The 14,074-nt window shown below is 48.2% G+C and overlaps 1 protein-coding gene across 1 annotated transcript; it reads left to right on the top strand.

Annotated features, from left to right (window-relative positions):
* Positions 1-8,453: 8,453 nt before the first annotated feature.
* EDN2 (endothelin 2) lies at positions 8,454-12,085 on the top strand (the record flags this gene model as incomplete). Its single annotated transcript, XM_082329342.1, has 5 exons — positions 8,454-8,508; positions 8,871-9,015; positions 10,191-10,310; positions 11,099-11,203; positions 11,974-12,085. The coding sequence occupies 5 exons, from the start codon at positions 8,454-8,456 to the stop codon at positions 12,083-12,085; spliced, it is 537 nt and encodes a 178-aa protein (XP_082185468.1).
* Positions 12,086-14,074: the final 1,989 nt, after the last annotated feature.

The raw sequence follows: 14,074 nt of genomic DNA, 5'->3' as shown, positions 1-14,074 counted from the left end.
GCTAAACATCCTTTACAAATACACTGAATGGACTGAAACCAACAAATTAGCAGCAAAGCTGACAAAATTAAGCATTGTTATGGATTTGCAGTGTCTCATGTCTACAATATTGGAATGGATTATTTTGCTATTCTGTTTAAATTTACTTTTCAAAGAGAAACCTTTGCTTTAATATACTAAAATTCTTTATAAGAGACCAAACAATTGCAACTGTTTGCTCAGAATAATACTTTTCTGCAACCTGAGATAATATTGCTTATAGGATTATTTTTTTTAAATATGAAATTCTTACTAGTTTTATGTCATATTCTGTTGGAATATATAATTGCAGAATTTCTAGTGAAGCAGAAAATCTGGTTGCTACCCTCAGCTCTGATCCCTCTGGACTTGCAGTCAGATACCAATAGTTATAGCATAAACCAGCTTGTAAGAATGAATTTTCATGGTGAGCTGGTTAACCAGTAACTGAAATTATGGTTACATCTGTCCAAGGGCAGAGACATACAGCAAAGAGACACTGCTAGCATAGACTGATCCCTTGCCAAGTTTGTGTTGTGATTCCTCAGCACTTAATTACTCCTACTTTAATTAAACTTTCTTGTAAAACTTTCGTTGTTTCCTTCCCTAAATGATCTACTTTTGCAGACTGGAGTCTCTCATCTCCTACCAAAATTGCAAATAGAGCTGGGTGGAAATTATGACCTTCTTAGTTTGATGGATTTTTTTTTTTTTTTTCCAAATCATGTATTTCTAATTTCTTTTAAAAACAACATTTTTTTAAAAAGTTGCAAGTCTGATCAAAATGTTGCATTTTGACAGGAGAAATTTTTTTCTATTACAATTTTGAGCCCCTGAGTAAAGAAAATGAAATCAATTCAATCATTTTGCAACAAATTGCAAGACTGAGAGCTGAAGTAATTTCACTGAATGTAACAAAGTGTCCGATTTAAAAGCTCTGGACTGAGCTTCTGACTCTACCCATAATTTGTGGGGAAAACTGACATGTTCTCAGTGTTCAAATTCTTCAGTATTCCTGCATCAGCACTTCTCATTGGAAAACCTTGGTAAACTCATCAGGTACTGTCATGGATTTGTACATTGTTCAGAACAATGGGATCTGTCCTCTAGGTGGCACAAATCAATACATCAATACATCAATAAACCATATCAATAATTAATAATTAACCACATGTACAAGTGCTGAGGTTTAAAGGGCATACACTTGCATTTTCTTCGTTTTTTCTTGGTTTTCTTCAAACTATATTTGACTTCTGCCTTATCCTCTGTATGAATTTCTGTCTCTAACCAATCTTTGCAGCTTACGTACCCCAAATACTTACCCCAAGTATCTCTCCCAAAAGAATGACCTAGAAAGACAGATCTGGAATGGATATAAGCTGCTGGCCAAATAAAAACTAGTTGCTTAAAGGGGACTTCAAGCATATGTGTCATCTGCTGGTATCTGAACTGGATACTGAATATTGCTGTGTCTGCAATCTGGAACACCTTGGCATTTGCAGAAAGCAGCTGTTGCAGAAAGGGGTATTCACGCCTGTCCGGGTGGTAGGAACCCCACTGAACTTGTCTCAGCTGGAAATAGTTATGTTACACAAGCTGTTCTCATGCACTTGCTGCAAAGGATTGGTATCATAAAGCAGTTAGCGATAGAAGACAGCTCCGAGGTGGTGATTAATTGCATTACACCTATTGTAATTATAAATTCCAGGTCACTCATCATTCTGGAAATCTGAAGGAGTTCAACCATCAGGGTGGAGTAAACGCAGACATCCATATTAAAGTGTTCCAATGAACACCCAACGTACAAGGAATGTCTCCATGGGGCTGTCTAAACACACACTGCGCTTTGCTTTTCTTGCCCTTTGGGCACAGAAAGTATGTAATCAGACAGGCACACAGGACAGATTTGTAATTGTCCTTCAGTTTAACTCTATAAAAAAACTTTCTTACCTGCAAACGTCTTCCTTTGGCGCAACTTTTCCATCCACAGAAAAAGGGTGAACACGCTTTTGCTTCCCAGGTAGCGAGGAAGAAATAGGATGAGTTCACAGCCTTTGGAGTCCCTACGTTTTTGAATGAAGGAACAGCTTGTGCTGAAAAAATTCAGCTAATTTCTTGGTGTGGGAGAGCTGCAAGTTTTTACCAGTGCCGCTCTCCGCAAGAGCTCCCACAGCAGTATGGAAGGGTGTCATCAGGAGCACATTTATTATGACTTTAAAATAACAACTGTAAAACCAGACTAGGTCAGGTCTGTGGTCTGTGGCAGTAACCAGCAGAAGATGCTGAAGAGGAAGGTGGACAAGTCTTGCCATAAGGCATAAGGTGCAGTCTGCTCCTGCTGTAGGTCTCATCCATGTCTAATACAACAGGAGAGCCCTAATGCATGAAGTTGAATGTCCCTTCCAAAGCCAATCACACATCCATATATTCACAATATCGCCAGTTTAGCTAGTCCCTTCCTGGACTTAATTCGAACTAGTGTACTAGAGGCAAATCTTGCCTCCGCCCTCTTTTATTTTACTAAAGGACTAGTTACTTTGCTATAAAATTAATTACACTTGTGTAACAGAGTGATAATCATCTTAGACTACAGACAGCTCAGTACATTTCAAAGGTCTCCAAGACATTCAACTCATTTTTTCCCCCTTCGAAATCACCTGAGAATCGCACCTCTCTTTCACTGCCTGTAAGTTTTCTTTAGCAGCTTCCCGAATTGCAAAGCTGCAGGGGCCTCCTTCTGCTGGATGGACATCCCAAGACAGTCCGTCATTGCCATAACCCCAGTGATATCAAACTTGCCCGGTTCAAATGACTTTTGAGACCTCTAGTTTAAACTTAGAAGCACTGCAGAAAAGGGAGCATGATTTTATTTGATGCCTGCCCTCCCCTTTTGCTGTCTCATAGGCACTCATGGCCACTGTAAATTTAAACTCTTAGGCAGGAAAGTGCTACCGTGCCCTGCCGAGAAAAGCTTATGGCTTTGTCTCCTCTGCATGCAGTATAGGACTGAGATAATTCGTTCCTGCAGTTCGCTGGCAAGGATGCCAGGCAAATAACAGCCTGATTTTGACAGACTGGCTCAAGTCACATGCAAAGTAGGCAGACACTTTCTGGGTGATGCTACAACCAGGCTGGCTCTCCTGGGTGTGAGGGGTGGCCCATGCAAAGGCCAGCCCAGCTGCTGCCGCCTGCCCCCTTCCCACCTCACTGGAAAGGATGGAGACAGCAAGCCCTGGGGCTGCAGGGCATGGTCTTCACCTTCCTGTCTGACCCCACCTTCTCCCATCACTCTCCTGGTGGGATTTCTGCCTTCACAACAGAGAAGCCTTGTGTCTGTGATACAGGGAAATGGGGGCAGGAGGGCAGCTCTAGCAGTTTCTGATGGCAGTCCCAATGCCTGGGGCCAGGCTACCTCTTCCCCATGTCTGTGAGGGACATAGTTTTTCGAAACTCCTAGGATGGGGAAAACACACAAAGATCTGGAAACTGGGAGCGGAGTAAACAACCCCTCATGGTATAGTCAGGCATTGATAACGCAAACCACAGACAAACATAGAACAGGGACAAATCTGTTATCAGTAAACCATGCAAACACTCGGATCTTAATGTTTCTTTTCTTTAGGGCTGCCATTTCATGACTGGCTTAGACTCATTGAAGTCTTTTTTGCTGTTGAAAGAGTAATCCCATGTCCAGCTCAGCAAAGCAGTCCCATGTCGCCCTTGTACTAATACCAACTTTCATGCAAAAAAAGGAAAGTGACAGCCCAGGGTTGGTGTGCTCTGCGGAGAAGCTGACTGGGCTCTTGCAGAGCAAATCATGGAGAGGTGAGAGCAGTCTGCATTTTCAGTAATAGCCCAATAATGAGTGAAAGCCGTCACAGCCTGTGAGGATTGCCTGGCTATCCCAGTCATCCCATGGAACTAGTCCCTGTCAAAAGAAAGGAGCCAAAGAAGAACTCAAGAACTGCTTCAGAAAATGACTGGATGCTGCAAGTGAACTTCAGGTCACTCTCCATGGAGTTGACTTTAAGCCAAAATAAGAAAGAGAGTCTGGGATCTGGAGGATGCCCTCATATTGCTCATGTCATTTAGTAGCCTTAAACTTGGTTGAAACTCTCCAAACACCACTGTTTGTGCAAGACTGTGTCTCCTAAGCTCCTTGCCATTCCCAGCACCTTTGAAATGGTAAGGACAATGCTCCATATCGATGCTGTGTAGGCTCAAAGCACTGGATAGCTAATGAGATTTCTGCCCCTTTGCCCTTACAAGTATCCAGACCCTTGTGTGCACCCTTCTTCAGTGTGTAAAATATATTCTTCAGGCAGGCCTGTGCTCGGCCTCCCAGCACCACCACTGAAATTCCTCATAGTCAGCAGAAAGCAGTGATTTATAGCAACTGATGCGTTGATCCGGGGGTAGGGAGGGGGGGGACGAATCTCCCAAAGGAAGCTTCACTTGACAATGTCTCTTTCCTACACTTCCTAACAGGGACTCAGCGGGGTATGACCAACTGTGGAAAAATTTTGCTAATGTCCCAGGACAAGAATTATGATTATTTGCTGGGCTTCCATCCACCATGGGGAATTCTGGCTCGTGACATCACCCCATTGTTCCCGCCGGTGCCAAGAACACGCTGGGATCCCGACTTCTCAATGGTTAAAGCGCTTTCCTGTTTGCTCGTTCCTTGTTTCCAAACAGCGCATTTCATGAATGCTGCACGGGACGTCTCTTTTCTTGAGCTGTTTTGTCCCTTTCGTCATGTCTGCCTGGAACTCTTCACAATGAAGTGAACAATGTATTCCTACAGTCAGAAACAAAAGGGAAAAAATAACTGCAGGAGGCAAAGCCCATCTTTGGCATTTAGGACCCTGTGTACGCCTTTGTTCCTTCTTTGGAAGCCGTGTTTGTGTAGCACGGTCCCGTCCCTCTGCTCCAGCCTGTTGTTTTTCTTAACGATTTTAGTGTGGTGATAATGCCAGGAGTGTTGGCCCTGGGAAGCAGTGGCCCCTGCTTTTTATCAGGGGAACAGGGACAGTTTCAGGAGCAGTGTAGCTTCTCTGTGTCTAAGAGGTCAAGGAGAACCACCGCTCCCTCTCTGAGCTGAACCCCCCAGCCCATAGTACGAAGGGGGATTGAACATTCAGCCTAAAATAAGTAGCTACTCTTGAAACCACCATAGTTCGATACCAGAATAATACTTTGTGGGGATGGTTGATGCTGAGACAGCTGTTTCACCCTATGTCTGGACATTCTTCTTCGCAAGCCTAAAGGCAAATTACTTTTTAAAAAGTCATTGTTGTTTTTTTTTTCACACAGAAATTCTGTAGCTCTGGACAAAGGTCTCAGAGCAGGGTCAGTTCAAAGCAGCCCTGGTCAATGCAATCCCAACCCCACCTGTTCTCTGCAGGGCTCCTACATCCCTGCAACAAACGGAGACTTTTGTCCATAGCCCCACATCCTTTAAGATCTTTGAAACACTGGTGCCAAACATCCATACGTGTGCTGGTCAGGTTTGTGCCTGCTCAAGACAGTAGGGTATTTCCTGGAGAAAAAAAATTAGTTCAAACTCCATTTGGTAGGCATATATAAACAAGAGGGTGTAACGCTTGCTCCATTTTCTGCGACAGCGTAAATCTCTTGGTATTTACGAGAAATGAAGAAAACAAGTGAGAAATCTTGGATGCAAGGTCTGGTTTGTAAAGATTTTTTTGCACCTAGCATTAAAGGCAGATACCTAGCAGGTGTCTGGGCACTTGTCTTCTTCTAGCAACACAGTAAGAGATCTTTACAGATAGTTGCATGTAGCTTCAGGCATTTCTTGGAAATGCAAGCTAAGTGACAAAACTATGGCCACAAAAGGAATCTGGTAAAGGAAATAGCTTGAACCCAGATCTCCAAAACCTCAGGTTTACTTGAGACTCTTCTTCCTTCCTGGAGACACGAGAGGTCTTCGTGTGACAAAAGTTCCCTGCTGATCCTTTCAGTAAGTGAATTTTGGCAAGCCATATTACTGTGGCTCTGTCTCATATTTCATGCAAAAGACTGGTAGCGCCTCTTCTAAGAGCGAGCCCCTTCTTTAAGCAAAATTATGTCATTTATTCCCCAGCCTTTCCTCTGTGTGGGTAACTACTGCTGCGTTACCTTCCCCACGTCGAGGATATCTTCTTTCACCCTGCAGTGACCAGAATGAGGATCGCAGAAACTGGAGCCAAGGGAGATATATTATATCATTGAACTGGCATCTGGAATGTCACATAGTATCCGAGCTCTAACATAACTCTGAAACTTGGCACAGCTGGAATATGGGCTGTAACAGGTAATGCTGCTATTGTATTTCCCTATTTTCTTTAGAATGATTGTCACATTGGTACAGAGGTTAAAAACTTCCCTCTGCTTGTTTGCCTCTCACACCAAAGCTTTATTTTATCAGTTATATCTTTGTTTTCATGTTATTTTAAAATAAAATTTTCACTATTCCTGATTTTCTCTGCCTAACATGTCCTCTACCCTGAAATTTTAGCTCCATTCCCAGATGTGCATTTTTCATCTGCTCTGGCCTCCCGTGCCCCGTCACTTCATCCCCACTCAGTAAACGGAGCTCTTGACAATATCTGTGTTCTCATGTGCCATCACAGTCAGAGTTGTTTGGTGAACAGAGCAATAATTTCCCCAAGCATATCTTTTTGATCCCACACATCTTCTGCATGCATTTTGCATGAATACAGAGAGGGATTCACATGGCTGCTTGGTCTGAGTGAATGTTAAAGCCCCTTGTCATTGTTTGCAGGAATGCAAATGTTTTACTTCCAAGAGATGCTGTGAGCAGAAGCTATTGCTCAGATGAAAGCAGTTTTCCACAGTCTGGGTCACTGCACTTCTTATTTCTCTTTCTATTCCCCATGCACTTGTTACACTTTGCATGAGACCTCACAGTGATCCACTGTAATTGCCATCATCTTGCATCTGTTCATGACAACAGTGCAATAAAACCCTAAGCTGTTCATTGTAAACAAATAAACATACACTCCCTTTCCTAAGAAGCTTTTAAAAACATCTCGAGAAAGTCAAGTGCAGTAGTTCTTTGTCGGCTTTTCTAACCTGCTCGCGCTCCTAGGCGTACTCCAATCCCAAGATTTACCCAAGATTTGTGAAGCCAGGAGCTGCCTCTCTGAGCTGGAGCGGTGGCCCCGTGGGATACGGGGTGCCTGGAAGCTGTTACCCATCCCTGCTGCGGTCAGCACCCAACGCTTCTCGGGAGGACAGTTCCCTACTTCTGCGTGACACACGTGATGGGCAAGATGAAGCTGCTTTGCCTGTCTCCTCGTGCACGCCAGGAGGTGACTTCTATATTTTGCATTCTTCGTATCCTAAAAATGTGCAGATAGTGTCGAGTATGACATCACTGATGTTGAAGCAAAATCAGACAGCGGATGGACAGCGTTATCACAAGAAAAAATTTAAAATAATTGCTCAACCTAGCAAAAGACTTTAAACTGATTTAATGAAAAAAAGAGAGAGAGTGAAAGCAGAGATTTTCATTTAACAGTTGTATTTTCCTGAATCGAGTAACAATTTTGCTTGAAATTTATCTTGCCTTGAATTCTACCTAGTTTACCCGGGTTAAATCAGCGTCCCTGTGCAGACCAAGCTAATCTCCTAAACCGGGTAGTTGCAGTTGCCCTCGTTTTGCCGTGCGGGGCTGCGGGCAGCCTGGGGGACCCTCTGCGGGGCAGGGCCGGGGCCGGGGCCGGTACCGGCCCCACGCGTGGGGCAGGCGGCCGAGCGGGCCCCCACGGCGGCGGGCGCTGCCCGCACCCCTCCCGCCCCATCTGCCGGCGGCGGCTGCACGCTGCCTCCTGCCGTCCCCTACGGCCGGCGGGCTGCGACCCCCGCGGGGGGCGGGCAGGAGCAGCTCCCACTCGTGACCCTCCACGGGGGGCAAACCTGCGCGCGGTGCCCCCCGCACGACCGCCCCACGCTGCATCCCGGCAGCTTTCTCCCCGCGCCGTCCCCGCTCCACCTCCGCGCTGCCCTGCCCGGGGAGGGAGGGAGCCCACGCGTGTTTCGCGCAGCCGGCGGAGCGGCGGGGCTGAGGGAGGCGGCGGGGCGGCGCGGAGGTCTGCGGGGGGGGGGGGGGGGGACCGCCCCGCAGAGCCACCGCCCCCCACGCGTGTCCGCGCCCCGCTCGTTTCCCACGCGGCGGGGCGGAGCGGGGCCGTGACGCGGGGCGGCGGGGCTATAAAGCACCTGCCAGGCGCCCGCCGGCTCCAGACGCATCGCGGCGGCTCCGGTTAAAGCACCGCACGGAGAAGCAGCGGGAGAGCCGGGACGTGGGGGAAAAGGAGGAAAAAAACCGAGAAAAAAACCTAAACCAACCCCAAAAGGCTCCAACTCTCCGCAGCCAGCCCAGCCCCACGCCTGCGAGACCCGCGGCCATGCCCAGCCACGCCGTGCTGCTGGCGCTCGCCCTCTGCGCCCTCCTGGAAGATGGTGAGCCCCGGGCTGGAGGGGGGCTCGGTGCCCCGGGGGGGCTGCTCTGGCCGGGGGACCCCTCCGCGCCCCCTCGGCTGGGGGAGCGGGGCTGCGTGGGGTGCCGGAGGGTGCCCGGGGTCTGCCGCGGGGTGGCTTCGCCGTGCCCTTGCTCCGGGGGTAGCCTCTGCAGCTGCCGGGGTTATGCGACGCATTTATGAGCCCCCAGCTTAATCGGCAAAGCTGCACCTCCTATAAAACTGCCTGCATACTGAAATCACCGTAACCCTTACCGGCGGTGTAGTTGCAGAGGTGACATACCAACGGGCACCCCAGCGCCCTGCACCGAGTCTGCAACTCATCCCTTCCTCCTTCTGCCGCAGGTATGGGCCATCCTCCGCTGGAGTCCCACCTGGCCGCAGCCAGCGCGGCGCACCCCAGGACCAAGCGATGTTCCTGCAACAGCTGGCTGGATAAGGAATGCATTTACTTCTGTCACCTGGATATCATCTGGGTCAACACACCTGGGTAAGCACGAATGTAGCTTTTGGGGGGTGGGGGTGGCTCTGTTGATGAGTAAGCGACTGTACTTTCTGATCGAGGATGGGGTTAGGTTAGAGGAAGGTGAGAAAGGGTCCCAGCGCTGTGAGGCTCTTGTAGCACCTGCTCTGGAGAGCAGTGCCAGTCCAGTCCTTTCCAACATCTAGAAAGGGACAAGCTGTGCTTCTGCTCAGGAGTTTCAGTATAACCCACAGGGGAGGGGGGTGAAAGCACAGGGTGCTGCCTCCTCGTGGGTTCATCTTTTTCTGAGATTTGTACCTCCGCAAGCCGAAAGCAACACCAAGGTGTTAGAGCTGCAAGTCAGAAAGAAAGTTCCTCTGCCCGCTTGCGAACTGGAACCCTGACTGCTGACTGCCAGTGTTGTTAACGAGCCGGGGGGGGCTGGCACTAACGTCCTGCGGCTGCCAAGTCCTGCCCTCAGGAATGCTACAGCAGCTTTCCCAGCAGTTTCAGACCAATGGCCATCACACTGTAGCAAAGCACATGTACTCAGGTGTGGTTATAATCATGCTTGCTAACGTGCAATTACAACTCGCTGCTTGCTCAGAGAATAGTTGCAGTCACTGCCAATCCTAAAGCCTCTGGGAGAGTAGATTGCGATCAAAGATGGAGCGGGAATGTGCTAACAGCTCTGAAAGCATGCTGTGATCAGAAGAACCTGTTATGGCCCCAAGACATCTTGATTTGTACTAAGTGTCCTGTGTGTGAAAACCCACAGGGGAAGGGAAAGCTCTGACATCTCTGTGCTTGAGAAACCGGCTGCTTGCTGCTGGTGGGGCTGGTGGACTGGGGCAGCCACGCTCCTCCTGCGCTCTGCTGCCCAGGTGAACTGCCAGCGTGCCCAGCCTATGTGGCGACCCTTGCACGGGCGCCTGGGCTGCTGCAAGGAGAGAAAATTCCACTTGCAACCCAGCACCTACTGGCACGGCAATCTCCCTGGGAGGGGTAGGGTGGGGAAAACAGTAGGTGGGAGAGGAGCTGGAGTTTAAAGGCTTAGACATATCAGTGACCTTTTCACCTTATGTCTATAGATGAGTCTTTTATTATCCTGGCACTAGCTTGGCTGCCTGCCAGGACTGTGTTATAAACTTGTTGGCTAATAAAAAGTTAGCTGCATAGCTGATTTCTTTTGTTTTTTACAGACACACCGCTCCCTATGGCTTGGGAAGCCCGCCAAGGCGGCGCAAGAGATCGCTCAGCAGGTGCGAGTGCTCGCACTCGAGGGACAGCATCTGTGCCACCTTCTGCCAGGTGAAGCCTGGGTAAGTCAAGGGGGTCCTGGGGATGTCCCTGGGGGCTGCTCTGCGGGGGTGCAAGCAGATAGACAACGCTGAGGAGCTGGAGTAACTCCACAGCCTCCCTGGGGATGGCCGCGCAGGTCTTTGCAAACGGCTGGAACTTGCCTAGTGGCTTTCATACCCCTCCCAAGCGGCCCTGGCAAAGTGTCACTAGGGTGTTTTTGTTGTACAATAGCATCTTTTCTAGCTGATATGAAGCAATGTTGCCTCCATCCCTCCTGCTGCCAGGAGGCTGAGGGTGCGCTGGTGGGAAGGGAGGAGCTGGCAGCAGGCTGGGAGAGGGACACGCGGAGGGTGTGAAGCTTTGGGACACCAGTGTCCCCTGCGTGGCTCAGGTGGGAGAGGCTGCAGGAGAGCAGGGCTGCTGAGAGCTGGGACTCGGAAGTCAAATGTCTTCTGTACCCGACTCTTTTTATAGTGCATGTCGGTGCACGGTTGTCTCGCTTCAGCCAGCGGTATAGGAGTGCTTACACTGTGGGGAGGTGGGGAGCAAAGTCATTGTGGAGATCTGTCATTAATTTCATACCAAGGCAATAGTTAAAATCCCCAATGATTAAATAAGACTGTGAATAAAGCGAGGATAAAGTAAAAGTGAGCTATAAATAGCTCTCAAATAGCTGCAATTAACCCTTCAAAAGCTTGCATTCAACTGTCTTAGTCTGTCACTGGTGACATTAGAGCAACACTCCCCCTGGTACTTACCATAGCATGGCTGGATATGAGTGCTTCATGCATCTCCTCTTGCTCATTAGGTACCTCCAGAGTCTGAAGCTCCCAGTGAGCTCTGGAGCATCAGTGAAGTCTCCGCAGAACAGTGGTGTGAGGCCTTCCCATCATGGCCTGCTGAGAGCTCTCAGGTGAGCATGCCACTTAAACCTGCCCTGAACTTCCCTAATAAGCACTTCAAAATCTGCAGTTGTGACCCCAGACTGCATTTGCCACTTGGATTTGACCTGACTTCTCCCTGTTGTCTCCCTTTAAATGAGTAGACTTGACTATTTCTGCTCTCTGTAGAATTGAAGGCTAACAGCTGAGGGAACCAGGGCTGCTTGTGTCCTTCCAGAACTAGAGGAATATTACATAAAATGTAATTCTTGATTGGAGTGGGAAGTTCCTCTGATATGGGACAGGCAAATGGGTGATGTACAAGAAGGGGAGGAGGGATGGCATCATGTAGGAAAATGATTGATTGGGCAGCAGCTTTGGACCAAAGAAAATAGCTTTTCTCACATCACATCAGTGAGTTGTGGAACTCACTGCTGGAAGAAACCGTGGACTCCAGGAGTGTAAATGAGTTAAAGGGAGTCGGCAAATTGATGGAGAGTTGGTCCCTTGGTGGCAGTGAAATCAGGTGCGATGGGAACAATTTCTGAAAGGCAGATCTGGGGAAGCATCACTTGGGTCATGCCCTGCTGCAGGACTCCTTGAAGCCTCTGCCACTGGTGGAAAGGGGCTATGGGCCTATAAGGATCTCTGCTGTGGCTTAATACAGCTGCAGCTAGAAATCACCCCTTTTCCTTGCCCTGTCTTCTGCCTCAAAAAAAGTAGATAAATATCATAATATGGGCTGTTGCTGAGTATAAGCAAACAGACTGGAGAATGAACGTAGTGTCTCTTCTGTTTACAGGGATCTTGCTGTCTCCAGTCTATGGTTCAGCAAGCATCAGCATCGTTCTCAGAGGAACGCACAGCCAACAGTTTTGCCTTGGAAGAAGAACATCTGGAAGAAGAAGAGATAAGAAACAGGTGCACACCAAGTTCACCAGAAGAATTTGGAGTTCTGTGGCTGCCACTAACTCCGCTGTCGGTAGTTAGAGCTGAAGGAAAGGCCATGAGTGGAAGGGGGAAGAAGTGGAAGTCTCCATGCTCCTGTTGCGTGAACCAGTACTGCATGCACTCCAGAGACTGTTGTAAAGGGAAAACTGTCTCTCTATACAGTCATAGATGTGTCGTGGAGCTGAATTGCGCCTTTTTGGATCAGGCAAGGGTCTTGCTGGTAGAGTACTAGCTTAACTCTGCACTGGAGTCCTAGGCAGAGGGTCAGCCCGCGCTGGGCCGTTGAATCACCTACAAACCAGACGGCTCTGTGCAGTTCTGGACCTGGCAGCACTGAGCTCGTATCGCTGGCCTGGTCTGCTCTGCCTTTGAGCCGTGTTTGAGCATGGTTCTGGCATCACCCCATTCAGAGGTGGTTTGGTGGGGACAAACTGCCTCCAGCATGACCTGCCTGAGCCCACCTTTGCACTTTTTTCTTTTACTTGTCAGACAGTGCGATGTGCATATGAATGAGACTCCCATGGTAAAAAACAGCTCCCAAATTTTTATTAAAGGAATATATATCACCTAGAAGCCTGAAAGCCAACTGAGTAGTCAGTGGCATTCTTTGGCTGAGAAATTCACTGAAGGGCCATCCTTAAGTGGCTCTTGTTTAGATGGAGGATAGTTTGCTTACACCGGAGCTTGCATCAAATCCAAGCATGACCCCTGCCATCAGGCACAGCGGCAGCAGGGATGGGGAGGCTGAAGTGGAGCTGTCATTCTGCAGGAGCCCTGTGCATGCAGCCCCATGGAGCCTGGGAGAGGGAGCCCGGCTGGGTCCGAGGCAGAGCCACGCTGCTAATCTGGATGAGTTCAGTGATGTGAATCTGTCTCATCTCCTTGGACATACCCTTGGTAGGGTAGAGTGCTTCCAGCTCTTAACCTAATATCCCAGCTTTCTTTCAGCTCTGCCTGAAAGGAAGGGCTAGGGGCAGAGAAGATGGGTGGTGGGAAAATAGCACGCAAAGGCTTGCTTGCTGCTTCGCTTAGATCAGGTCTCTGAGTTGGACTTCATATAATAAATGACCAGTATATGGATAGCATGTCACTATGGGAAGTGTAACCTGAATAGAGAATGCATTAGGCAAGGGGCAGCCAGGCGGGATTGATGTGGAGAAAAGGATCACTGAGAAGAGAGCACAGCACTGTCTGCACAGCTTTAGAAGAAAATCTTGGATTTAAAGAAGCCAGATTCATGGCTGCTTCCCCAAGCCTGGAGCAGCACAGTGCTGCTGGCCCAGAGGAGGGAAGGAATAATTTGGAAAAAACACTGAGCCCAGGACCTAGAAACCAATCTTGTAGGCAAACACAATGTCAAGGCTCTGGAGCTGTATCGCAAATGCACTTTTGTTTGCCTGGGCAGATTAACTTCTATTATAAATCACGGCTGCAGCTGTCATCTGGTTCGTGCAGATAAATAATTGCTGTCCTGGAACCACTGTTGGGTCCCCCTTGCTGCCCAATCCAGTATTACACAGGAGCACCTAAAAAGCTGCTTGAAGTTGGTGGTGGACCAAGATCTGTGGCTGTTGCAAATGTAGTCCCATTGGACATACAAAATACTTCCTTGATTTTGCTTTATGCCCTAGAGGGGGGAAAAATGAGACCAATTGATTGTATCAGAAATGAAACAGCAAACAAATCATTTGGTCCCCAAAGCTGCAGAGAAACTTTTTTATAGTTGACCTTCTGAAGGTTTGAGTCATTCTTAAAAAAATCCTGAAAGGATTTGTTTCAGAGGAAACTTTGCACATGGTTTAATGTGAGCCTAGTAATTTAAAATAAAACTACTGCTGTACAGACCTATGTATATCTCCTTGTGTGTATAATGTCTCATCTTTAAGTGACTTATTGCACACATGCCATATGTAGCATCCTGAAATCTGTATATTTATTTATATCTATTGATT

Source organism: Platalea leucorodia, assembly GCF_965183815.1.
Source record: "Platalea leucorodia genome assembly, chromosome: 18".
NCBI classification, from domain to species: domain Eukaryota; kingdom Metazoa; phylum Chordata; class Aves; order Pelecaniformes; family Threskiornithidae; genus Platalea; species Platalea leucorodia.
Note: the sequence above shows the minus strand (reverse complement) of the source record. Positions and strands in the feature narration are given on the sequence as shown.